The following is a 26344-nucleotide window of genomic DNA, read 5'->3' as shown; positions in this document are numbered from 1 at the left end:
TTTAATAGTAATACTAATTATTATAACCGCTGAAAAATGTTATTACCATTTTAGATAGTTAAAATTACAATTTTTTTATTGTAGATACAATAATTAATTTCTCTCCGTGTAGTGTACGTCATTAAGATGTCGAAAGTTTCATTTCAATTTCTAAGCTGATTCTCTGGTTTCCTGAGCTATTGCAGCAACTTGTCACCGAGTTGGCTGCAAAAATTGGCGTTTCCATAAGTTGACGGAAAGTTTTCTCCAATTTTCTCAGGAAGTTGATAACAACTTGTAGTCAACAGTTACAAAAGCTGAAAGTTGTCAACTTAATCGCAACTATTTGACGCCAACTTTCCGTCCAGAAAGTTTTTCGATCAGGGTTGCGACAATAGATTGTCGCCAACTTTCTGAGGACAGTGAAGGCAACTTCCTGTCAACTAATGGAGTGTCAACTTTTGCCCTCAACTTTCTCAGAACGTTGACGACCAGTTGCCGTCAACTTATGGAAATGCCAAATTTTGCAGTCAACTTGGTTAAAAGTTGCTGCAATAGGTTGTCACCAGCTTGCTGCCAGCTTGGCTATCAGGCCGTAGTTGAATCATTTAAACTCGAAAGATTTAACAATACCCTGATAGCCACACTTTAAAGATAATTGCTCAGAAGTTCTGCAGTGAAACATTTACGGCTAATTTAACGACAAGTTTCTGGCAAGCCTCGGCTGGATAATTCTTGCGAGCAAGTTGATGCAAATCTACTGCCGTCATCTGAATGTGATTTGACAGAAAAACTTGCTGTCAATTTGAAGTGAAACTTCCAATCAACTTAATGTCATTGTCTGACAGTAAGACTTGTAGTCAAATTGAATTCAAGTTACAGACAATTCACTGTCAACTTAAAGGTAACTGTTTTCTCGCCAACACTTTCCTTTAAATTGGCTTCAGAATACGGCAGTAGCCTGAAGTTAACTTGTCGATAAGGTGGCTATCAGGGTAAGTTACCTTTTCTTTTCAAAAGAGAAAAATAGTATGTAGTGTTGACAGTTAGTGACATCTGACGGATAAAAGTCGATTACACAAACGTGTCATTTGCAATTGCTGATTATGATTATCTCACAAACCTTGAAGACAGTAGTAGACAAGCCATTTTGGAAATAAGAGTAATGTTGTTGTCGATGTCAACAACCTTTTTCATTGCATCGTAGTTGTTTTTATTTAAAATTAAAAAAGTGAGAAACATAAAGGTTAAACTTCAATTACGTGGTGATATATACATAATAGAACGCTGCAGTTGAAAAAAAAATTAACATGAATCGTACTGACGGTTTAGTACAGAGGAGAAGAGTAGTTAATAGTAGCAATACACTAGGACAGGATGGAAATTCTGATTCAAGTGGGATTTCGAATGACCAATCATCTGGTCATGGACCTGATCTCGAGGGTAATTCATTGAAAGATTTTAATTCTAATCCAACTCTAGATGAAGACTCAGATAAAGAAACCAGATTGACGTTAATGGAAGAAGTTTTGTTGCTTGGATTAAAAGATAAAGAGGTTTTGTTAATTTTGGTTCTTTTTTTTTTATATACTGTAGAATAATAGTACTGCTATTGTCGTTATCCATGGATGGATTTGTGTATGAACTTACATAAATCAGTGTCCTGTGCAAAGAGCGCTTTTAAAGTTCATCCGTGGGTGGCGGCAATGACACTATCAAAAAAAAAAAGAAGATAAAATTATTTAACATTTATTAAAACTTAAGTAAATATATATTTACACTTATCTATTTTATTTATTCAGGGCTATACTTCATTTTGGAATGATTGTATAAGTTCTGGGTTGAGAGGATGTATATTAGCAGAATTAGGTCTTCGTGGCAGAGTTGAATTAGAAAAAGCTGGAATGCGAAAGCGAGGTTTACTAACTAGAAAACTATTGGTGAAAAATGACGCTCCTACTGGTGATGTACTATTGGATGAAGCTTTAAAACATCTAAAAGAATATGAACCACCAGAACCAGTTCAAAGTTGGATTGAATATTTAAGCGGTTCGTTCTAAAACTCAAAGTTATATAAATGACATTTGCTTACTTCTTGTTTTTGTTTTAATGTCATATTAATTGTAGGAGAAACATGGAATCCCCTAAAGCTGAGGTATCAGTTGAAAAATGTTCGAGAACGATTGGCGAAAAATTTAGTTGAAAAAGGTGTCCTCACAACAGAAAAACAAAATTTTTTATTATTTGATATGACAACACACCCATTGACTGACAATCTAGCCAAAACTCGACTCGTCAAAAAGGTATAATATATCATTTCTATTTAATAGTTTTGTACTTTCGAGTACATATTTTTTCGAATTTCCCATAATTAATATATAAATATAACTTTTTAAAATAATGAGAAGTCTTGTATAATTTAATTATCGATAAAATATTAATTCTTAGAAAGTAGAAAGTTCCTGCTTTGAGAACTTTAGTATCAATACAGAAAATAATTTTTTATTTTCCAGCTTTATATAGACATTTTGTATCAAAAAAAAAAAAAAAAAGAAAAACAAAATAGATAAAAAGACGGATTGGGAAAAATAAATTATTAAAAAACTTCCGACTGTCATGAATATTTAAAAAGTATAAAATAATTTTTGTTCAACAATAATTTAAGATGAGCACGTAAAATATATTAAAGTCAAAGGATGCGATTGATACATTCATTACACAATTTTCAAAACGCCAAATTTTGATTTTACCATGCGTTCCAACTTAGATATATTTTAGATGTTCATCTTCATTTATTGCTGAACAGAAATTATTTTTTACTTTTCAAATATTCACGACAGTCAGGGGTTTTCAAATAGTCAATTATTTCCAAGTCTATTTTTTTTTCTATTGTTTTGTTCATTTCAGACTTTTTATTTTACGTTTTCTGTGTTATCTATTAATCCATATTTTTCTTATTTATTGATTTAATATTGTATACACGATGTATACAATCATAATACTCAATGGGTACTAATCGGTATTAAATCGTAATTAAGTAAAATTTTTATTTATGACGATGTACATAAATATTTGAAATAATCCGCATGATTATTCATTCTGCTCCACCTATATGCTAACATGATAAAGTATGAACAAAAAAAACGATATTTCGTTTTAGCGCTGGGTTTTTTACCAATTTTTCAATCGACTATATTTTTAAGAATATAATTTTATAAATAGATAATTATAGCCTTGAACCATTAATTATGAATCCTGATTATTTTGTATGGTCAATTACCTTTTTAGGTAAATTAAAGTAAGGTAAAGGGCTCAGTTGTTGACACTCCCAGTTTCTGACTCTTTCAACTTTATTTTGAATTTAAAAAAAAATTGACTCTAATAGATAAATAAATTTGTTTTTTATTTGAAAAAACTCACCCTGAACCTAATTAATAACAATAACAAAAATAAAAAATAAAAAATAAAATATCTTAATAAAAAAAAGTTTTAACCCGGAAGTAGCAGTGGGAGATATTTTTTAATTATAGCGTAAGCAGTTTACGGAAGAGCGTTCCAGAATTGAATATGTTATCTTATCACCATGTAATGATAAAAATATAATTAAAAATACATGGATAGGTTTATAATTAACTGTAATTTAGTTAAAAATGTTAATAATGTATTATATTAAATAAAATTTCATTATTAAAATGTGAGCGTCAATAACTAAGCTCAATTTTACAGGTATGTCACAGTTATTGACCCTCAAAGTCAATCATGATTTTCAATGTTGGTGATAATTCGTTTGTTATTATGAATATTAATATTTTGTAGCTTCATTTAAATTGTTTATGTCTTAAAAAAAATTATGCTGAATTTATGATAAGTATTTAATTTCTTTTACAATTAAAAATTTTAGTTTATTTAAACTCAACATCACATAACCTAACAAATGATAAATCATTTTTAGATAAATATCAGTGTCAGAAACTACAGTGCAGGAGTGTCAGAAACTAGGTCTTCAAACATAATTTTTTTAAAAATGAATTTAAATTGATAATTAGTTTCAAATAATTATTTTGTGCTTGTGATCTTATCCAAAAATTCTAAACTTGTTTATTAGATAAAATGCTGTTTATTTGAATGGAATTTTATATTAGTTATCATAGAATTACCTTAGCTGTTACTCCTAAAGTGTCAGAAACAGGCCCTCTGCCTTTCGAGAAAAGTGGAATATAACAAAAAAAGTTAGAACTTCTTAGGTAAATGCAGATACGCAGCTCTTTAGTTACTTTTAAATTCTTTAAGCAATCAATAAGCAGCAAAAAAAAAACACTTAAATCTGTTTGACAGAATCTATGACGAATGAAATTATTGGCTGAATTTTTTACATCCCTATATCAACACAAAAATCTACTGATAATTATTAATTTAAGTCTGATTTTAAGAGCATATTCTTGTCACAAAGTATATACCGAAAATTATTAATACAACAGTAAAATTGATTATCTATAAATTTACTGAGCATAAATCTCTACGAGAAAAAACATAAAAAGTCATCATTTTTGAAAAGAAATTTTTTCTAAATTTACTTATTGAATAAGAAGCTGCTTATGAACAATAGTGTGATTATGGTTGTCTGTAGCTAAGGAGTTAAATGTTGCACAAACATCTGCCAACATAAAATTGAAAGCTAAACATATAGACCATTACATTTCAAATCAGCGAGTTTTTTTCCAAAACTTTTTTTCGCTATGTATTATTAAGAAATAAAGATCCAACATACATTAATTACTCACAATAATTAAGGAACCAACAATATTCATGGGTTTTTGTAGTGATTTTCAATAAATGGTAAATCATCGAAAATTAGTCGTAGATACATAGAAAAGGCAAAAACTACTAATTTTAAAGCTCGATTTCTCTAGTTTTGGGTTAACGGATTTAATCAATTTTACATTTTATATTTATAACTATCGAGGGCCTTGAAATTGTTTTTTTCTTTTGAATTAGATCCGTTGTCGAGCTCTATACCGCGGTATGTAGTTAGTTAAGTTGTCTGCTGCACGAAAAGAAAATTCCAGTAAAATTTACGATGTTAACATCGTAATCGTGGACTATACTTTCATAAACATCAGTTTTCAAATGTCTTATTCAAAAATTTACTATGAAAGTTACATTTTTTACTATTTAACATCGTAATTTTAACAAAGACTTTTTGGAATACAAATTACAATGTTAACATTTTAAAAAGAACAGAAAAAAATTACAATATGAAAACTATTTATTCCTATATTTATCTTTCAAATAAATAATACAGTGCTGCCTCTGCTGCAATACGATGTAAGTTATAAAAATTACAATGTTTACATCGTAATCTATACTAAAGAGCTTAAGATTTTGTGTTATCGATAACTAGTATTATTTCAAATAAAATGTACAATGCTACATCGTAAAAATTATGATTTTAAGGATGTTTTGGAGGTACAATCGGAGACTAAAGTATATGAAATATGTTTGTTGTTAATAAAAACTGGTATAACTTTTGAACGGTTTAATAAAAAAATTTTTTGAGGAGCCTTGGGAAACTTAACGGAATAATCTATAATTTTTTTAATAAATACTGAATATTTTAATATGTCTTCCAAACATCTTTAAAGGTATAGTCCACCACTACAATGATCAATAGGAAAAATTACGATGTTAGCATTATAAATTGAACTGTAATTTTTTTTTCCGTGTGTTATCGTAAAAATAACACTTTCGACTTTGATAATTAATTACTTCTGAATTAACCATCTAGCCCAGTAAGGGAAGCAGTTTCAACAAAAACAAATCAAAACAGCTCCAAGAGAATTCTCGTTGGAAAAAATCGAAATAAAATATTACAGAATTCTAGGTGAAATTATTGTACGCTTTTTCATTTTTATATAAACACAAAAAAATTTTTTTTTTATTATTATTAAAAAACTATAAGACTTATATCGTCAGTGTCTACAGAAAAGTTGTAAAGTGGTAAAAATCGTCTCGTTTTCCTTTTTTATTGAACTTATTCAGATTAATAAATCTTTGATTATAAATAATTGGACTTTTTTATCAAATTTAATGAACAAACGGGGTTTAAAAAATCTAAGAATAGTTGAAACATTTTGAAATTTGATACACTCAAATATAACGATTTTTTCTGAGCAAATTTTAGTATCTGAGAAAGTCGAATTTTTAGAACCAAAAAAAATTTTTGTTTTAATTTTTTTAATATTCCCGTAAACATACATGTTATGAATCTTGATATTAAACCAAATTGCTCAAAGAACTTCAAATTTTAAGTTGTATTTTTCCGAATACTTTTTTGACTCCGTCTCGTCGCCACTCTTATATTTTATAATAAAACTGACGGCGAAGTAATACCCCGCATGAAAAAACTTTATATGTCAAAGAATATACTTTAAAATATATGAATATTAGAATGTGATATATTGCACAATATATAAAATAATATTTATATTTTTGCCGTATTAATATATGATAATATATTGAAAAAATATATATTGCGTATACTATTTTTCTGCTCGACGAAGCTGGAAAGTTGCAACTTTCCGGCTGGAGGGCAGAAATATAAATTACATATGGGACATTCCATGCCAAATCGACCACTTTTGAACCCGACCCCTTTAGAATTGGCCGAAAATTTTTTCTTTTTTTCTACCCCATCAAACACGTTTCTCATAATTGCACACCTCAAGTGCGAACGCGCTGAGGGTGCTTTATGATCGCTCTAAATTTTTTGATTCATTCACTCACATTAAATTATCTCTATACTCTTTTGATTACAATAAAATTGGTCAAATTGTATACTACCACGAAGACAATTTTTTCAAATTTTTCCACCCAACCAAAAAAAAGTTGTAAATTTAAAAAAAAAAGGCTTTTTTTATTTTAAATAGCTATAACTTTTTTGAAAATTGACTTATTGATATTTTTTTTATTTGAAAATTTTTGTTTTAAAATGTACTTTGTAGAAAAAAAATAAAAATAATAATGCGGATTTATATTCAACGTTTTTTTTAAACTTTTGAAAAAAAAAGAAAATTTCGGGATGATTGACATTATTGATTTTCGATTTTTTTTTTTTTTAAACTTCAGTAATTTCTGCGAATTTCCTGAAATTTTCAGAGTGGCATTTTTTTTCTTTCTATTTTTTTTTGAAATGAAAAAAAAAAATTTTTTTTTAATGTTTGTTTTTCGTTATACCTTTCTGAAAATTTCTCAGCAGATTTAGAATACTTCAAAATCCGAGTAAAAAAAATAAAAACAATAATTAAAAGTCATAATCATCGATAAGATTTGATTATTTTTCAATAAAGTTAGATCAAAAATTAAAAGAAGCATATTGCATTATTTTTTCGTGAATATTCATCAAATTTAGGATATGTAAATTATTTAAACGTGTAAGAAAATAAAGTCACATTCCATTCAAGTCTACTGTTTATAAATCATTCAATAAAAAATGTTTTTAGCTGTGTAAATTTACACAGCTTTCTTACACTTTTAAATAATTTACATATCCTAAATTCGATGAATATTCACGAAAAAATAATGCAATGCTTCTTTTAATTTTTGATCTAACTTTATTGAAAAATAATCAAATCTTATCGATGATCACTTTTAATCTAGTTATTTTTATTTTAATGTCATGCTCATAGAAAAATAGTCTTCTGATCGATTTTAAGAGCTTGACATTAAAATAAAAATAACTAGAAAACAATGCGGAATTCGAAAAAACTTTATTAGAAATAATTTCTAGGGAATAAAATTGTCTACAAAAAAGGTTCAATGATATTTTGTAATAGATCTGATAGTTTCGCCGGAAAAGTAAGAAAATCTCAAAATTTAATATGAATTCGACTTCAACCTCAAATAACTTTTGAACAAATAGATTCCTCAAAAAATGATAAAAATCTTTTTTTGTAGAGCATTCAATTCCGTACAAAAATATGCCTGTCAATTATTCCTATGACGCATCGTTAGCTACTTATAAAAATCAAAAGACGTAAAAAAAATTTTTTTCCATGTTATTCTTATGGAAAATAGAAAAGTGCGATGAGGAATCTCTTAATGTTAATATACATACATACATACATATATAAACTTTTGAGTGGATGATATTTTTTAACTCTACTAGGTAAAGTAAGATATATGGTGGCAAAATTTTTTGATAATTTCATCATGAGACCTTTTGCAATAGTCCAATTTCTAAAGAAATCTACCTAAAAATATTAGGCTAATTTATTATATTTTTCGAGAGTTATCGTGCGTCCAAAGATGCGTACAGGACGAATAATTCATTTCAAATCAATGAAATAATTAATCGACTTAATACTGAGTCGACGTTATTTCTTAACAAATTGTCTTTGTCTTTCTATAGAATTTAATTCATTTTAATGTAATCAAAAGAGTGCAGAGATAATTTAACGTATGTGAATTAGTCGAAAAAATAATTTCGATCGTAGAGGCACATACAGCGCGTTCGCGCTTGAGGTTTACAAAAATGAATACTCATTGATTATTATCTAAAAGATATTGTAAAATCAATTTGGAAATTAATTTCTGTATTAGAACTAAAAATACAATAGGTAAATTTCTCTACAAAGTTTCTTAAAAATCGAATTTTCTAATTTATTAAAATAAAGCATATATACCTTTCCATTTCAGGTATAGCCGGATAAATTTTTTTTTATTTTTCCGTTCTACATATTAGTAAAAATAACTTATTTTATAATTTTAGATACAGGAAGCTGTTCTATGTCGCTGGGTAAATGATGCTAGTCGTATGGACAGAAGAACTCTGGCACTCGTTTTTCTAGCCCATGCAGCTGATGTGTTAGAAAATGCATTTGCACCTTTATCAGATGATGATTATGAAGTAGCCATGCGTCGAGTAAGAACATTATTAGAACTCGATTTTGAAGCAGAAGCCTCTAAGTCCAATGCAAATCAAGTTTTATGGGCTGTATTTGCAGCATTTACAAAGTAACATTATCCTCTAAACTTAAAATATGAGGTATGAATTAAAAATACAAGGTTAATTTCATGGGGCAAAAAAAATTAATGTTCGTAATCATATCTTAATTAACATTCAATCACTGAAGTATTAATTTTAACCCTTCATCACACGTGTGTTTTTACCCGACTTCGTCATACGCACGATGAGCGCCGCGCCGCTGTCTTAAATTTCATGTGGTGTTGCCAAGTACTCAATAAATATTTCATACATATTATCAGAAAATAATTATATTTTTTATTTAATTTTACATCAAATTAAACATTTAACAAATTTCGAAAATTTTTTCATGAAATAAGAGAGTAATAATAATTTAAAGCAAGAAAGAAATATAATGAATCATAATGAGAGTAACAATACTAATTAGTAATGACAGATAAATAATCTCGAGATTAGCTGATACTTGACAATTATTTAATTTTCTTTACATAGTTAATAATAAAAAGGGAATTTTATAAAAAATTTATATATAACTTTTTTAATTTCTGCGAGTGCAAATTTTTTTTTCAAACTAAATTTTTATGCTGAAAAAAAAAATCCTAAATTATTATAAGTACCTATGTATATTATAATAATTACGTATTTTATTAATGGTACAAATTGAAAAATATTATTTATGTAACTAGAATAATAACATGACTAAAAAAATATTATTATAATTTAAAAATTGAAATTATTTTTTATTTAATAATAATCAGTGATTAACAATTACAGGTTAGGTTACCTTGTTTACAGCTGTATATTAAGAGCGGAAACACGACTTGGCAACAGCGCGATTTGAATTGCGATCTGGCGCTTACACGCACCGGAAGACGCGGCACCGCATTCATGAGATGCTTCTCAAAAATATATCATTATTAAATTTCTAAGACAACTGTATAATTATTATTAATATTCATCCCTTCTAGAAGATTCAAAAAGAGCATTAAAATTTTTTGGAACGTTTTTTTTGATAAAATCAATAAAAAAAAACCATGAAAATGTAGAAAGTGCGGCGTCGCGCTCATAGCGCGTGTGACGAAGGGTTAATAAGTAATCTAGTTATACAAGCACTTGATTATTATGTTTGTTACGGTTACATGGCTAAATATCACATTTATAATATCACACGACAAAATATCACAGTCATAATATCACCAGCCTGTACATTGAGATAGCATTACGTCAAAATATCACATGATATTATGTCGTGTAAAATTCAGTCGTGACCCGTTTGTTACATATCACATCCAATAAGAAACATATATTAGGGTGTTTGAAAAAAAAAATTAATAAATTTCTTTTTCTTCTCGGAAACAGGTTCAAAAGTGTCATTTAGATAAAAAAAAAAAATTACGTCTGTGAAAATTAGAGTTTTTAATATTAACATTAAGAGGTTCCGCATCGCACTTTTCTATTTTCCGTAAGAATAACAAGGAAAAGATTTTTTTTTGCGTCTTCTGATTTTTGTAACTAGCTAACAACGCGCTGTAAAAAGAATCTGCAGACTTATATTTGTAGGAAATTGAATGCTCTACAAAAAAAGTTTCCTATTATTTTTTGATAAACCCATGAGTTTAAAAGTTATTTGAGCTTGAAATCAAATTTATACTAATTTTTGAGATGTTTTACTTTTCCGGCGAAACTATCAGACCTATTACAAAATATTATCAGACCTTTTTTGTAGACAATTTTATTCCCTAGAAGTTATTTTCAATAAAGTTCATCCAAATTCCGTATTGTTTTCTAGTTATTTTCACTTTAATGCCAAGCTCATAAAAATAATAGTCTTCTAATCGATTTTGAGAACTTAACATTAAAATGACAATAACTAGAAAACAATGCGGAATTTGAATGAACTTCATGAAAAGTAATTTGTACGGAATAAAATTGTCTACAAAAAAGGACCTACGACAGTTTTTGATAAGTCTAATAGTTTTGCTGGAAAAGTAAAAAGATCTCTAAATTCACTATAGACTTGACTTCCAGCTCCAATAACTTTCGAACAGATGGATTTATCAAAAAATGATAAGAGACTTTTTGTGTAGAGCGTTCAATTCTCTACGAAAATATTTGATGGACATTATAGTGTGATTTGTGGTTCATTAGTTTCAAGAATCAGAAAAAAAAAAAATTTTGAGAATGGTTTCGAGAGCAAAAAAATTTTTTTCAACTTTCCGCTAAGCAAATCAATGATTTACAAAAAAATTCGAGAAGTTATGGTTTTCACCCCGATTTTCGAAAATCGAGTTTTCATCAGATGTCGACGTTTTGAGGTCCTAGGAAGCTATTCTGACTATTTTCAGAATGATGTCCGAGTGTCTGTACGTATGTATTAGGGTGTCATTTCCGCAAAAGTTTTTTATTTCAAGTGCTCAAGAAAAATCTCAATCTACATCGAAAAAAAAAAAATTCTCACCAAATATGAGCTCTTAATTCCAATGCTAAGTACTTTCTATGTGATTTCAAAGATTTCCCATTTAAAATCCACGTAAATTAAATTACTTTTTTTTTTAACTTTCTAATACTCAGCTGTGTTCCATGATATCAACGCGGTTTTGGTTGCAAATTGTAGGGCATTTGGTGTTCTTCAAAAGTGCCCATAGGTACTTAGCTATAATTCCAGCTGTTTCACTTGTGTCCGTTACAGAACTCATTTTTCCTATGATATTGACCTTTATTGGCTTGCAGAAAGTAAACTAATGAAAGTACACTAAAAATGTTAATAGGAATTTTATAGGAAATTTTATTCCCTTCTAAAAAAGACCTATGAGTCAAGTCGCTAAAGTCCATAGTTTCCGAGTTATAATCATTTTAATAATTTAAAAAATAAAATATCAATTGTAATTTTTTTTTTATATTATATTTTTCAAATTATTGAAATGATTATAACTCGGAAACTATGGACTTTAGCAACTTGACTCATAGGTCTTTTTTTGAAGGGAATAAAATTTCCTATAAAATTCCTATTAAAATTTTTAGTGTACTTTCATTGGCTTACGTTCTGCAAGCCAATAAAGATCAATTTCATAGGAAAAATGAGTTCTGCAACGGACACAAGTGAAACAGCTGGAATTATAGCTAAGTACCTATGGGCACTTTTGAAGAACACCAAATGCCCTACAATTTGCAACCAAAACCGCGTTGATATCATGGAACGCAGCTGAGTATTAGAAAGTTAAAAAAAAAATAATTTAATTTACGTGGATTTTAAATGGGAAATCTTTGAAATCAAAACGGAAAGTACTTAGCATTGGAATTAAGAGCTAATGTTTGGTGAGAATTTTTTTTTTCGATGTAGATTGAGATTTTGCTTGAGCACTAAAAAAAAAAAAAAAACTTTTGCAGAAATGAATCACCCTAGTTTGTGTGTGTGTGTGTGTGTGTGTGTGTTTGTGTGTGGGTGTGTGTGTGCGTGTATGTGTGTGTGTGAACGGTCTATAACTTTTTAACTAATGAATCGATTTGGATGTATTAGGCGGCAATCGGAATGTTGACTATCAACCTCCTGGAAATTTCAGATCATTTGACCAAGTAGACTCGAAAATATTTGCGAATTATGAAAAAAAAAAATTGTTTTTTTTAGTTTTTCATTGATTTCTCAGAAACGAGTTGAACGATCGACTCCAAAATCTAATCAGCTTTAGAACTTAATAAAACGCGTCGATCGCCGCCTCAACCATCTTAATCGGTTAATTTGTTCGAGAGATATAGTTGAAGAAATAAATGGTAAAAAACGTTTTTTTTTTCGAAAACAATGGCACACAAAAGTATTTTCGAGCTCGAAAATGTATTCATGACAGTGTTTTTGAGCTCAAGGAGCTCGAAAACAGCGGGGAAGTTTTGGGGCTGGTCCGCAGAGTCAACCGATAGAAAGATTTTTTTTCTCATGTCAACATATTTTAACACTTTAATCAAAAAATTTTCACTTGTTTCAAGAGTTTATATTACTTAAAGTTAGAGATATCTTTTTTGAAGCAAGATACAATATTTTTTTGTTTAAAGAAAATAAAATTTCTCGGAACAAGTACTATATTTTTCACGCAAGTATTTTCGTATGCTTCGACCAAGAAAACAAACATTGCTTAAGCCAAGAGAAAAAATTTCTTGGGAGAAAAGATCGATATGGAGAAGGGAAAAGTCACCGGTGCTAGGCTGCAGCAGCGGGAGTAGTTCGGTGCTTGCTAAAAGATCGCGTTCAGCACCTTGTATTGTCTCTGGTAAGAAAGATATTCTAGAATTGTTATATTAAAAATTTCAATACGATTTTGTTCGAGTACTCCTTTGTCATCTGACAGAGTGACAAGTATCTTTTTGGATTCTACTATAGTATATTCTATAATACATCATGACATTAATATTGAATATTAATAGTTACTTGAATAATTTTTCACGAAATAAAAAAATACGTTTCAGATAAAAAAAAAAAAAAATCAACACGTCAATCTTTCGGAAAGAGAATACATTTCTGACTGAGAAAATTTCTCTTTTTTATTAAAGAAGCAAACTTTTAGAGCAAGAAATTTTTTTTCTTGGCCCAAACAACTTTTATTTTCACTTATCCCGGGAAAAAATGATCAGACCTGACCATGCCTGTTCATGTATGATCAGGCCTGAAATTAGACCTGATCATGCCTGTTTATGTATGATTAGGCCTGAAATTAGACATGATCAGGCCTGATCATACCTGTCCATGCCTGTTCATGTCTGTTCATGTCTGAAGCGTTGAATACACTCAGGCCTGATCATACCTGTTCATGTCTGAAGCGTTAAATACAGTCAGGTCTGATCATGCCTGTTCATACCTGTCCATGCCTGGTCATGTCTGAAGCGTTAAATACGCTCATGCCTGATCATACCTGTCCATGCCTGGTCATGTCTGTTCATGCCTGTTCATGTCTGAAGCGTTAAATACGCTCAGGCCTGATCATACCTGTTCATGCCCGTTCATGCCTGGTCATATATGTTCATGTCTGTTCATGGCTGTTCATGTCTGCTCATAGATCTAAAATTTTGTTGACCAAGAATCTATCACGTATAAGATTTTTATTACTTGAAGTTCATACGAAACCTACTTTTCAACTAAATCTCTTAGGTCAGTGGGTAGCGAGTTACACTTTCGAGCGCAAGGTCCACGGTTCAAATCCTGCACACGCCCGAATTTTTTATTTTGTTTATTTTTATAGCAATAATTATATACATGTATAATTGAATATAGTTATACATAATTATATATAATTATATAGGACCATTTTTTATATATAATTTTTTTACCCGGATGGGCATAAACAGACATGAGCATACCTGATCAGACCTGAACATGCCTGATCAGGCCTGGTCAGGCATGGTCATTTTTCATGTCTGATCAGGCCTGAAGACTCATGTCTGTTCATATCTGATCAGGTCTGATTATTTTTTCCCGGGTATATAAGCAATTTATTTTTTGGAGCAAGAGAATTTTTCTCTTGGGCCAAGAAATTTTTTCTTGGTCCAATAGACTTTTTTTTGTTCATTGAAGACGTTTATCTTTTGAAGCAAAAAAATTTTTTTCTTGGGGCAAAAAAAAGTTTCTTGGTCCAAGAAAATTTTTTTTCGTTCAAAACGTTTATTTTTTGAATTGAGAAAATGTTCTTGGGGCAAGAAAAAGTTTATCCATGCAAGTAAACTTTTTTTCGTTTAAAACGTTGGTTTTTTGGAGTGAGATAACTAATTTTCTTCAGCCAAGAATTTTTTTTCTTAACCATTCGTTACTCGCGTCCACTCGCCCGACGATTTTCATCGCGCGGCAAGCACTGTGCCGCCCATGCTAAAGAAAATGCGACGTTGCTAAATTATAATCCTATAATGAATTATTTCTTACAGTAACCAGTAAGTTTGGCAACGTGGTCACAAAAATTGAATCGACGATTTAACTCGCATAATGAGCACTGTGCCGCTTTTTCACGTTTTTGTAATACATAAATATACTTTTTTTATATTTAAAATATATATTTATCAATTATAATCATATTTAACAAAAGTATAGATTTTAAAAAGAGAATTGGTTAAGTATAAAATGACAAATACCCATACAGTAATTTTAATTGCAATTTTAGTCAAAAAGGCGGCGTCACGCTCATAGCGCGAGTAACGAAAGGTTAATAAACCAAGAAATTTTCAATTTCGCTTCAAAAGTAAATTCTTTTTGGAGCAATAGAATTTATTATCTTAAACCAAAAGAAAGTTTTTGAATCAAGTGTTTCATTTTGATCGAATCAAGAAAGAAAATTCGGAAGACTATAATTTTCTTGAATCAAGTTAACTGTTTTTGTAGTGTACATACAGACACTCGGACATTATTCTGAAAATAGTCAGAATAGCTTCCTAGGACCTCAAAACGTCGACATCCGATGAAATTTTGTTTTCCGCACATCAGGGTGAAAACAATAACTTCCCGAATTTTTCGGAAATCGTCGATTTTCTTAGCGGGAAGTTAAAATTTTTTTTTTTATTTTTTACAGTGAATATCCCCCTGAACAGCTTTAAAGCTTATTGCTATTGTCAAGCGTAAACAAATTGAAGAGAATAGTTATTGAAATCGTTTTTTCAGTTCCTTTGAGAGAGTATTTAAAGGTTTCTCATGAATAATAGGGTGGATTAAAAAAAAACTTTTTTTTTGTTTTTCTTAGCATGGGGGTAGAATTTGTACCTTATAAAAAAAAAAAATTTTTCAAGAAAAAAAAAATTTTTTTACTCAACATTTTGAGGTGGCCCACTCGTTTTTAAAATAAATAATCGATCAAACGGGATAGTCCCAACGAAAAAAAAACACGGCGTTCTAGAATCTGTAGGGTGTCCCCTTGAAAGCTAATTGAAAGTTAGAAGTTGAAAAAATTTTGTTCCTATTATTTTTGTAATTTAAGTAAAAAAATCCAAAAATGAAAAGCATTTTCTTTTGAATTAAAATGAAAGTGAAGTAAAAAAAAATTACATTCGACAATTATTCGATGTTTTCCACGATTTTGGACAAAAAAAAATTTTTTTCGTTGGAACTACCCCGTTTAATAAATTATTTATTTAAAAAACGAGTGGGCCACCTCAAAATGTTGAGTAAAAAAATTTTTTTTTTCTTGAAAAATTTTTTTTTTTATAAGGTACAAATTCTACCCCCATGCTAAGAAAAACAAAATAAAAAGTTTTTTTTCAACCCACCCTAATGAATAACCCAATATGCTTTCAATGGCTTTAGAATATCGATATTTGTTGAAAACTTAAGTTTGGAAAATCAGACAATAAAGAATGACTCTCATGAATCCCGGAAAAAATAGCCCTGGAAAAAATAGCCCCGGAAAAAATAGACCGGAAAAAATAGACCGGGAAAAAATAGACCCGGAAAAAATAGACACGGAAAAAATAGACCGGGAAAAAATAGACCGGGAAAAATACTGTTGATTTAGAATATTCTATTCTTTACTATAAATACAATAGTAGCTATCAAATTATTGAAAAATTACCTCATAATTACCTGATATACAAACATTTCTACTTATTATATCACAATCAATAATATAACAAATAAACCGCAAATTTTTCGTTCCAACTTTTGCTGTCAAATTGTTGACAGATTCGGGCAGCAAATTTCGGTAATTTCGATTCTCAAATTACTATTAATTTCAAGCTAAAGCGGCTATCAAAAATTATACTATCAATATCTTTTCAACGTTATCTTACGAAATCTACTTAATCGACGGCTGATTAATATACTTTCGCGAACAATTAGATACTTTAAAATAATATTTATTAAAATGAATGTTAATATAGTCATTTGAACCCTTGAGTAACTCAACACAAGTTACCTAAATGAATCGAAAAAAATATGCCATAAAAACGGTTCTGTAACATTTAAACCGAAGACAGTTCAACCGCGACAGTTCAACCGACGACACTTCAACCGAACGACACTTCAACCGAACGACAGTTCAACCTAGCGACATTTCAACTGAAAACGATGAAATCAAACAATATTCAAACATTTAAACGAAAACTTTTAAATTTTAACATGTACAGTATCATATTGTTTTTTAAATATAGTGAAACCTAAACTTACAATTAACCTTCTCAATAAGACAATTTATAGATGAATTGAGAAAAATGTAGATAGCCCGAACTGGGAATCGAACCCAGACCATGTCGGTATCACCAGGAACGAAACCAGTTGGAAATAGGTCAACACATATGCTTGAAATCGAACTGTGCCCTTTTTTCACAGATTTTGGGTGGGTATTATTTTGGACATAAGTCAACACATATGCTTGGAATGGTACAGTACTCGTTTATTGAAAACCATGAATTATTTTTTCAAATAAAATATATTTTTCTGAATAAGATTTATCGACAGGATATTTCGTCACGGATTTTTTGTCTCTTCAATATTTAGTCCGGGGATATTTAGTCTATCGGATTAAATGTCTTCGGATATTTTATGATTTATTTTTTGTTGGTTGAAATGTCGCTAGGTTGAACTGTCGTTCGGTTGAAGTGTCGTTCGGTTGAAGTGTCGTTCGGTTGAAGTGTCACCGGTCGAAGTGTCGCGGTTGAACGGTCGAGGTTGAACTGTCCGCGGTTTAATAGTCGCGGCACCCATAAAAATATTAATAGTATAACTTACAAAATTTTCTGAATAGTTTGATTAACTTGTGTTCTAAACATAATTTTGTGCTAGTTTTCCAGTAAGTTGATGTAGTTCTGACGGTATTTTCGTCAACCTGATGAGTTAAAAACAATTTTTTATTCTTATGCAAATTGTATATGGATTTATATATGGATATTTATAAGTGTATAGATAAAAAGATTTGATTATCTATATAATGGATTCTATTGTAATTTATGTATAAAACCAAATTCATCATTAGGTGCATTATTCACGTAGGATGAATCAACTTGATTATTTAAGTTAAGTAATGCCATTAATTATTCGTAATTATAAGTGTATTGCAGACTAGAGGATCAGACTACTATCCAGCGATTACCAGAGTTAAGCAGCATCGGCGTAGGTCATTAATTGGACGGATGACCCCTTAGTATAATAATAGTCAACCAGTAGTAATATTTTTTTTTTTTTTTATTTAAATTGGACCGATATTTATATTAATGAAAACAATAGATCTCAATTAAATTACTTAATTAATAATTTACAGATATTTTTAATGAGATTTTAAAATGACTATATTCGTTCATGCATGATTATATATAATCATATATGATTGTATATGATCAGATCTGGCCAATTTTCAGATCTGATTATATATGGACTCATATATAATTATATATAATTATACAAAATCATTTTTTATCAGAACAATATGTTAATAATTCGACAGAACTGAGAAGAATGACATCAAGTACGTTCTCAGTAAAAATTGAATAGGTTTATAAAATATATATTTATAAAACGTCAGGAAGTAATACGGAAAAAATTCATACTGCGTCGATCGCTTCTGTCTATTTATTCCAGGTCTATTTTTTCCCGGTCTATTTTTTCCGGGTCTATTTTTTCCAGGGCTATTTTTTCCGCTCTATTTTTTCCGGTCTATTTTTTCCAGGGCTATTTTTTCCGATTACCGTCTCTCAATCTAAAATTTTATAAAAATGAATGCTTGCAAATCAATTTTTATATAATCTAGAAAAATTAGACAAATATGTACAGAAATAGACATTTTATAATTTTTTGGAATACAATTATTTGAAAAATAGAATGGAACATTTATTTAATTTATTTTTAATAAATAATAAAAAAATTGGCTAACAAATTGAATAATTAATTTTTATTGGTATGTTGACAGGAATCTACTCTAAACGTGACATAAATTACAATCAAGTGGTTGGAAGTATTCTAATTTTACTACTTTGAATAGAAAACTTCTTCCACAATGATTCATCTTCCCAACATTTTACTGGCGAGAAATTATGCAGAAAGAATATGATGATATATTTCTCACCGCAATTTTTTTTTTTTTTTTTTTTTTTAAATAGAAATTGTTATTGAGAAAATATTATGTTTATGCATTGTAAGAAATCAAATTAAAGTATATAAATGAAACCGTGAGTACGACATTATTAAACACATATTTAAACGAATTATTCTTGATGATAATCTTATCAATGCCCATGCTATGAAAGTCATTCCAGCACTGATTTCAATTTATATGATAAAATTGTAAGTAATCATTCGCTAGAAATTCATTTACAATGTGAAGGTGTGATAGATTAATATACATTTATTATAATATTTTAGTTAATAGCACAAATTTTAATTTATATTTTATCTATATTTTGAAAATGTATCTTTTACTTATAACTACTCCGCATTTTTATTAATTTCTATCATAATTAATTCGATTAATTGACGATATTTCATTAAGCAATAGTTTGATTTAAAATGTATCATAGAATCCAATTATTTTAAAATGTGACAGCAATAATAATTGATTTATCAATAATTTTATCATTGTTAGCGAAATATTTCTGTCAAACGTTAAAAATATTACTGTATTATTTAATAGAGAATAAATAATTGTACAAATATTTATAGATTACAAAAATATTATATATTTACAGATCATAGTTATTTAATTTCATATTTTTTAGTGATTGTATTATTAAAGTTAATGAAATAAATATGATTTTACATAGAGTAAAATCAGAAGTTTTTTTCTATTTCTATTCATGTCATGCCCATAAGATGGAAAAAGTATAAATTGTCTACAATTTAATTTTTTTGAAAAATTCTCTTGGATAATAAATTGCAAAATTATCAATTTGACATCTGAATAGCACTAGAAAATATTATTTGGCATTGTTTCGCAACTCATTATCGTCAAGAAGAGCATGGATTAGACCATACTGGCCTGTAATCATCCAATCTTCTTGTTTACTGAATAGTTTATCAACTTTTTCATGAGATAATCCAACAATCAAGTCAGCTTTTATTGTTCTTAACGTGACTATATTAGTTGGTTGAAATCCTCGCAATGCTGTTTTTAAATCAGTCGTATAGTCCCAGTTAATATCTCCCAATAGTTTTCGATAATTCAAATCTCCTTTAAATATAACTAAGGTAGCTTCAGATAATTTTTCATACAATTTCGGTGATTGGATGTTCATTTCCGAAAAATCATATGGTTCCGTCCAAAAAGATTCAATCTGCAAAAAATTTATAGAAGACTGTTAAGTTTGTCCTAATATATATGGAAAGGCTTTTTTATGTCAATTTATATTAAAAAATTTTAAGGTACTTTCTTATGCTCATAAGATATATTTTTAAATTTTACGTCGAATGAATGGTCACCCCACTCACCAAAATTTGAGTGAGAGAATACGCAAAGGATTTCTGGTGTAGGTGTGCTAGATTTAATAATTAACAATTATACGCAATATTTAAAATAAATAATTTAGTTGGTTTTATTTACACTTTTTACTCAAATATTCAATGGTAAAATATTATGAAACAGCGAATGCGACAACAGTATAATAAATAGCGAATGCAACTGTCACAAAAAATCACGTTTAGAATTAGGCACGTGGTCTGAGCGAATGCGACTGATACGCGGCAAGTTAAATTTAATTAATTTACCGTACAAACCGATATTAACCCAATAAGTAGTTGCCTTGAATTTACAAGTTATTTATCGGGAAAATATTACGACTGCAGAGCGAATAGAGAACACAGAAATTGATCATTTAATAGGAGATTAGCGTAGCGTTTATAAAATACGAGATTGTACGTTAAACAACACAAGGATCCGGCTCGAAGGACCAAGTATAGCGTCAATATAGCTGCTTGAAAGAATGAGCGTTGTTCAAAATTGACATCAACATCAACATTATACTTGAAAAGGGATTACTTCATATTGATTTTCTTAACATTGATGGGTCCTATATTTTGTCTTAAACGATTTCAAATGTCCACGTGAAAAAGAAGTTAGGTATAATTTCTGTCATTTTACAGAAACATGATGAATCATGGTGACCACAGATTTTTGAAAGTGAAATTTCCCGACTTTTTTTAGGTATCCCAGTCAAATAATTAAAAAATTTCCCTGACCATATGTAGTAGTATTGAATCATTGGAAACATTTTTTTAATTCAAAATAAAATGGTATAAGTCAGTTCAATAAGTAATCAATCATTGTCGCTAAATGGATCTTTATTTTATTATTTGTCAATATTCATAGGTTTATTTCATTTATTAAATGAATGATTTTTTATTATTTATTATAAATCTATATTTTTATATAACTTATTCTATAATGAAATATAAATAAACTTTTAGAATATTGATAAAATATTAATCAAGTACGCGACTACTAAATATAGTAAAACTTATTAGTTCAATACTTATGTATACTTTTAATGTTTTTGGTTTTTCAACTTGTCAATATGCATGTTAATAGCTTAAAGATCCTGACGATTTCTGTTTACTAAGTATTTTTTTTTTCCTAACAGCCTTTTCAATTCTAACTGCTTTATCTTTTCGCTATTGGACTCAATTTCTACTAATTTTTTTTCAAGACGGTATTACAACAAGCGCCACTTTTTGAACAGTTTTGACAGAAAAAAAAAATTAATCAGATTTTTTCAGTTAAAAAAAAAAAAAGTAAGTAAAAATTTTTCCATCTTAGCGACGAAATTTCCTGACTTTTCCCTGATTTTTCTAGTATATTTATAATTTCCTGACATTTTCAGGTTTTTTAGAAATGTGACCACCATGTGACTTGGAGATGCACCTAAATACTGATAACATTTTAATACTTACAACTTTGTAATAATTTGCCAAATACTATTAGCTGAGAACATCAAAGGTAGAGGTATTTTTACTCTCTAAAGTCACCATAAGAAAGTACCTTTCAGGAATTTACTAACTCCCATGGGTCTCATAGTATGACATTCAAAAAATTTATTTATAACCTATATTTATTTCTATAAGACGTTTCACACCAAAGTAGGCGATTATAGCTCTCATATTTTCTATACGCGACTCAAGCTTATTATTGTATACCCCAAACGTTCTGCGTTCTACTTTAGCATCGAAATATTTTTCTTACTTATATTCAGGGTTGCAAATTTTTCAATAAAAAAAATTACAATTATTATTATTAAAAAAATCTAGGCGTCGGTTGGCCCTGCGGGCCATCCCAAAACTTCCCGCTGTTTTCGAGCTCAAGGAGCTTGAAAACATCACTGTGAATATATTTTCGAGCTCTTTGAGCTCGAAAATGCTATTACATGCAATCATTTTTTTATGAGCTTTTCAAGCTCTAACAAGTTGCGTTTGATGCAAGAGTTTGAAAAGTTAAAAATCAAAAATCATTAATGAAGAAGTGACTTTTAAATTTTTATTCTCGATTATATTGTCTGAAATAAATGTATCGAGGCAGAAATCAATGTCAGAGATCAAAATCAAGATTTGAATGAGTTTTGACTTAGGTCAGAGTAATAATATATGGAATATCCGAGAAAAACATTAAAGACTGGGTTTTTTCAATTTTTTGCTGACAATATGTTTTAAACTAAAGAACAAGTTATATGACATTATCTGATGATCGAAAGAGACTATATTGAGAAAGAGTTGGTATGATTTCAGACACATTTTAGCACATTATATTTTAATTTATCCGGAAAAAATAGCATAAAGTGTGATTTTTTTAACTTTTCAGCGCCGATGTCTTGTGAACTAATCAACCGATTTTGACGTTTGAGGTGGCAATCGGTGCGTTTAGTTGAATTCTAGAGCTGATAGAAATTTGGAATCGATCCGTTCAGCCATTTCGAAGATATTTGAGAAAACCTGTTTTTCACCGTTTCTTTCTCCAGCGATATCTCTCGAACAAATTAACCGATTGAAATGGTTGTGGTCGCATTCGACGCGGATTATAAAGTTCTAAAGCTGATTAGATTTTGAAGTCGATCGTTCAACTCGTTTCTGAGGAATCAATAAAAAACTAAAAAAAAAAAATTTTTTTTTTCGTAATTCGCCAATACTTTTCGAGTATACTTGATCAAATGATCTGAAATTTTCAGGAAAGTTGAGGGCCAACAAGCTCTTTCGATTGCCACCTTAAACATCCAAATCGGCTCATTAGTTAAAAAGTTATAAAGAGTTTACACACACACACACACACACACACACACACACACACACACATACATTCGGACATCATTCTGAAAATAGTCAGATTAGCTTCCTAGGACCTCAAATTTCGCGCAAAAATGACACTGCTACTACATTGTAAGATAATATATCAAAAATTTTATATATTATCTTACTACATTGCACTGTGCGCGGTGTGCTGCTGAGCTGCGGTGCTGCGCTACACTACAGCTGCTCGCACCGCATTTCGGAATACACCCTCAAAGTGGTAGCATTAAAATAATTCAATAACTTTCAAACTTAAATTTGTTTATAATTACTTTATATCGTTCGGTTTAATCAGATTGATCGATTTTGAAGTATCATGAAATCCTAAGGTCAATTAACCTAAATTTTCAATTTACTCAACGGTTATCAAAAACGAAATTTTAAACGAAAAGGGTAGTATGGTAATACTTTTCAAAAATTCTACAGATTTGAATGAGCCTTGCAAAAACTGTAAAGACTATTGAAGATTCAGATTTAGTAAGACATAAAAATTAATTCGATTAGCAGTCCACAAGTTTTTTTTGGAACAAAATAAAATGTACTAAATTTATTTTTCTAAATTCATTAATACGGTTCCATTGAACAATAAATAATCTTTTGCGCCATATTGAACTGAAATCAGAAATGACAAAATTATTTATACATCTGATTTTATACTTACTTCAACAGTCCATTTACCATCTTCTAAATAGGACGAAAACAGATGGCCCAATGTCATTAAATCAGTATGAGTTGAATTTTTCATAGCGTTAATCGACCAAAAAAAATCTTGTTCAGTCACATCACTAACAAACCAAGGAATCCGTTTGACATAGAACCTAACTTTTTTAGTAAAGTTATATTCTATTAAAAATGCAGCAATACAAAAGTCAGTAAAAAGTTCATATCCTGCATTATCTAATACAATATCAATGATATTGTTTGTCGTATTTTCTTGAAATTGATTTAAAATATCCCACACTAAAGGACTATCATCAATTAAAATATTTTCTTCGTTCATGTTCATTTGGTTAATTATATCTTCAAATTTCAACGGCATACCTTTGCTTAGAGATAGATCACATCTATAATTGGAAAATAAGGTAAGGATTAAAAAGCTAAAATACAATTTGATTGTAAGGTAAAGAAGCATACTTATTCCCCCAAAGACATGATTTTAACAAATGAAAGAGTCCATCCTTTTTATCATTCAGTGAATGAAATTTTGACTTATTCAAAATGTTTGTAGTATAATGTGTCAACATTAAAATCGTGTCTATGGACGCCGTAAAATTGTCTTGTTTTTGTTTTTCAAACGGATCATAAGTTGATAATGTTGTTCTACTCGATAGTTGTATACATGATTGAAGATTTCAAGTTAGTTACTAAGTATTAGATATATTATTAAAATAGACAGATAGTTTGACTCACGTTGATGCTAAAATTTGTGCTATTCGACGATACATATAGCATTCGCTCAGTAACCATACAGTATGGTACCATGTCGGCTCATTTCCACCTTTAGATTGTTGATATTTAATACAGTCATTCCATTTTAAAGTATCATCTTCCTCATTAGACGACGAATTTAAAAATTTTAATGGTTTATTAGTCATCAACTCACTTTTTAATTCACTCAGGCTTCCTATTATTTGTTTCAACTCTTCAGAAGCGTCCTTTGATCAGTTTCATAATTTACAAAATCAATGATCATTTTAAAAAGTAATACATAGTAAGGTAAAAGGCTCTGTTTTTGACGCTTCAAGAGTAACAGCTGAGGTTATTCTATGATAATTAATATGAAATTCTATTTAAGTAAACAGTATTTTATACAATGAACAAGTTTAGAATTTTTAGATACAGGTCATGAGCACAAAATAATTATTTGGAGCTAATTATTGATTTAAATTAATATTTTAAAAATTATGTTTGAAGACCTAGTTTCCGACACTCCAAATTCCCTATGCTGCAGTTTCTGACACTGATATTTATATAAAAATGACTTATTATTTGTTAGGTTGTGTGGTATTAAGTTCAAATAAACTAAAATTTTTAATTTTAAAAGAAATTGAATATTTATCATAAATACAACAATTTTTTCAAAGACGTAAACAATTTAAATTATGCTACAAAATAGTAATATTCATAATAACAAACGAATTATCACCAACATTGAAAATCATGATTGAATTTAAGGGTCAATAACTGTGACATACCTGTAAAATTGAGCTTAGTTATTGACGCTCACATTTTAATAATGAAATTTTATTTAATATAATACATTATTAACATTGTTAACTAAATTACAGTTAATTACTAACCTATCCATGTATTTTTCATTATATTTTTATCATTGCATGGAGATAAGAAAACATATTTAATTCTGGAACGCTCTTCCATAAACTGCTTACTGCACAGTTACTCCCGGCTTAAAAATTTTAAGTTTTATTTTTGTTATTGCTATTAATTAGGTACAGGATGAGTTTTTTCAAATTAAAAACAAATTTACTTATCTATTTGAGTCAATTTTTTTTTTAAATTTAAAATAAAGCTGAAAGTATCAGAAACTGGGACAGTGTCAATAACTTGGCCCTTTACCTTACATGTTACAAAACAAAAAAGTTCAACATTAGACTTACCGAACCATATTTTTTAATTATTAAATCTTTGTATTGGCTTAAACTATCAATAATACGTGTAACGATCACAGGTAGACGATCTTTTATTGTTGTATAAGCAAAGCTTCTGAAATATAAAAATTGAATATCATGAATAATGAAAAATGAGTTAAATTATTATAGATTAAATGATTACAAAAATTGACTTTTTATATTTTCCAGAAAGATATTCATTAAATGGTGGTTTTGAATCTATTAGGTCTACTATGTTAGCCATTACGATTAAAAATGTAAACGTTTATTGTTGAGTATGAATAATTTGAAACTACGACACTGTAGAATTAAATAAACTGGGATTACAAGTACGCAAACGTTAAATATGTTATTATCAAGGTTACTAGAAAAAGGAGTGTTATGTCCTGGGAGGTTACTAGGATCGGAGCTGACGCCACCTCCTGGACAGTGGGCAGTTCGTTGTCACGCGGGACCAATTTTGAATTTGAAAACAGTGATAAATTTATTGTTGACTATGATGATGATGATTATGATTATTATTTAATGAAATAATGA

At 29.2% G+C, this 26344-nt stretch overlaps 2 protein-coding genes across 3 annotated transcripts; one reads left to right on the top strand and one right to left on the bottom strand.

Moving 5' to 3' along the window:
• The first annotated feature begins 1091 nt into the window (after window positions 1–1091).
• On the top strand, window positions 1092–19004 carry LOC130664725 (Golgi phosphoprotein 3 homolog sauron). The gene is made up of 5 exons (XM_057464797.1): window positions 1092–1535; window positions 1782–2028; window positions 2107–2282; window positions 8747–9022; window positions 18823–19004. The coding sequence occupies exons 1-4, from the start codon at window positions 1290–1292 to the stop codon at window positions 8993–8995; spliced, it is 918 nt and encodes a 305-aa protein (XP_057320780.1). The 5' UTR covers window positions 1092–1289; the 3' UTR covers window positions 8996–9022; window positions 18823–19004.
• On the bottom strand, window positions 18790–26140 carry LOC130664724 (damage-control phosphatase ARMT1-like). 2 transcript variants are annotated; one of them, XM_057464795.1, is made up of 6 exons: window positions 25981–26140; window positions 25796–25901; window positions 24588–24832; window positions 24312–24497; window positions 23839–24241; window positions 18790–20182 (listed from the first exon to the last, which is right to left on the bottom strand). In XM_057464795.1, exons 1-6 carry the CDS (start codon window positions 26049–26051, stop codon window positions 19826–19828), a joined length of 1368 nt encoding a protein of 455 aa, XP_057320778.1. In that variant the 5' UTR covers window positions 26052–26140; the 3' UTR covers window positions 18790–19825. The 2 variants fall into 2 exon arrangements, with proteins under 2 accessions (XP_057320778.1, XP_057320779.1); XM_057464796.1 differs by having other exon boundaries at window positions 25971–26112.
• Between the last annotated feature and the right edge of the window lie 204 nt (window positions 26141–26344).

Source organism: Microplitis mediator, chromosome 3 (assembly GCF_029852145.1).
Source record: "Microplitis mediator isolate UGA2020A chromosome 3, iyMicMedi2.1, whole genome shotgun sequence".
NCBI lineage: Eukaryota > Metazoa > Arthropoda > Insecta > Hymenoptera > Braconidae > Microplitis > Microplitis mediator.
Note: the sequence above shows the minus strand (reverse complement) of the source record. Positions and strands in the feature narration are given on the sequence as shown.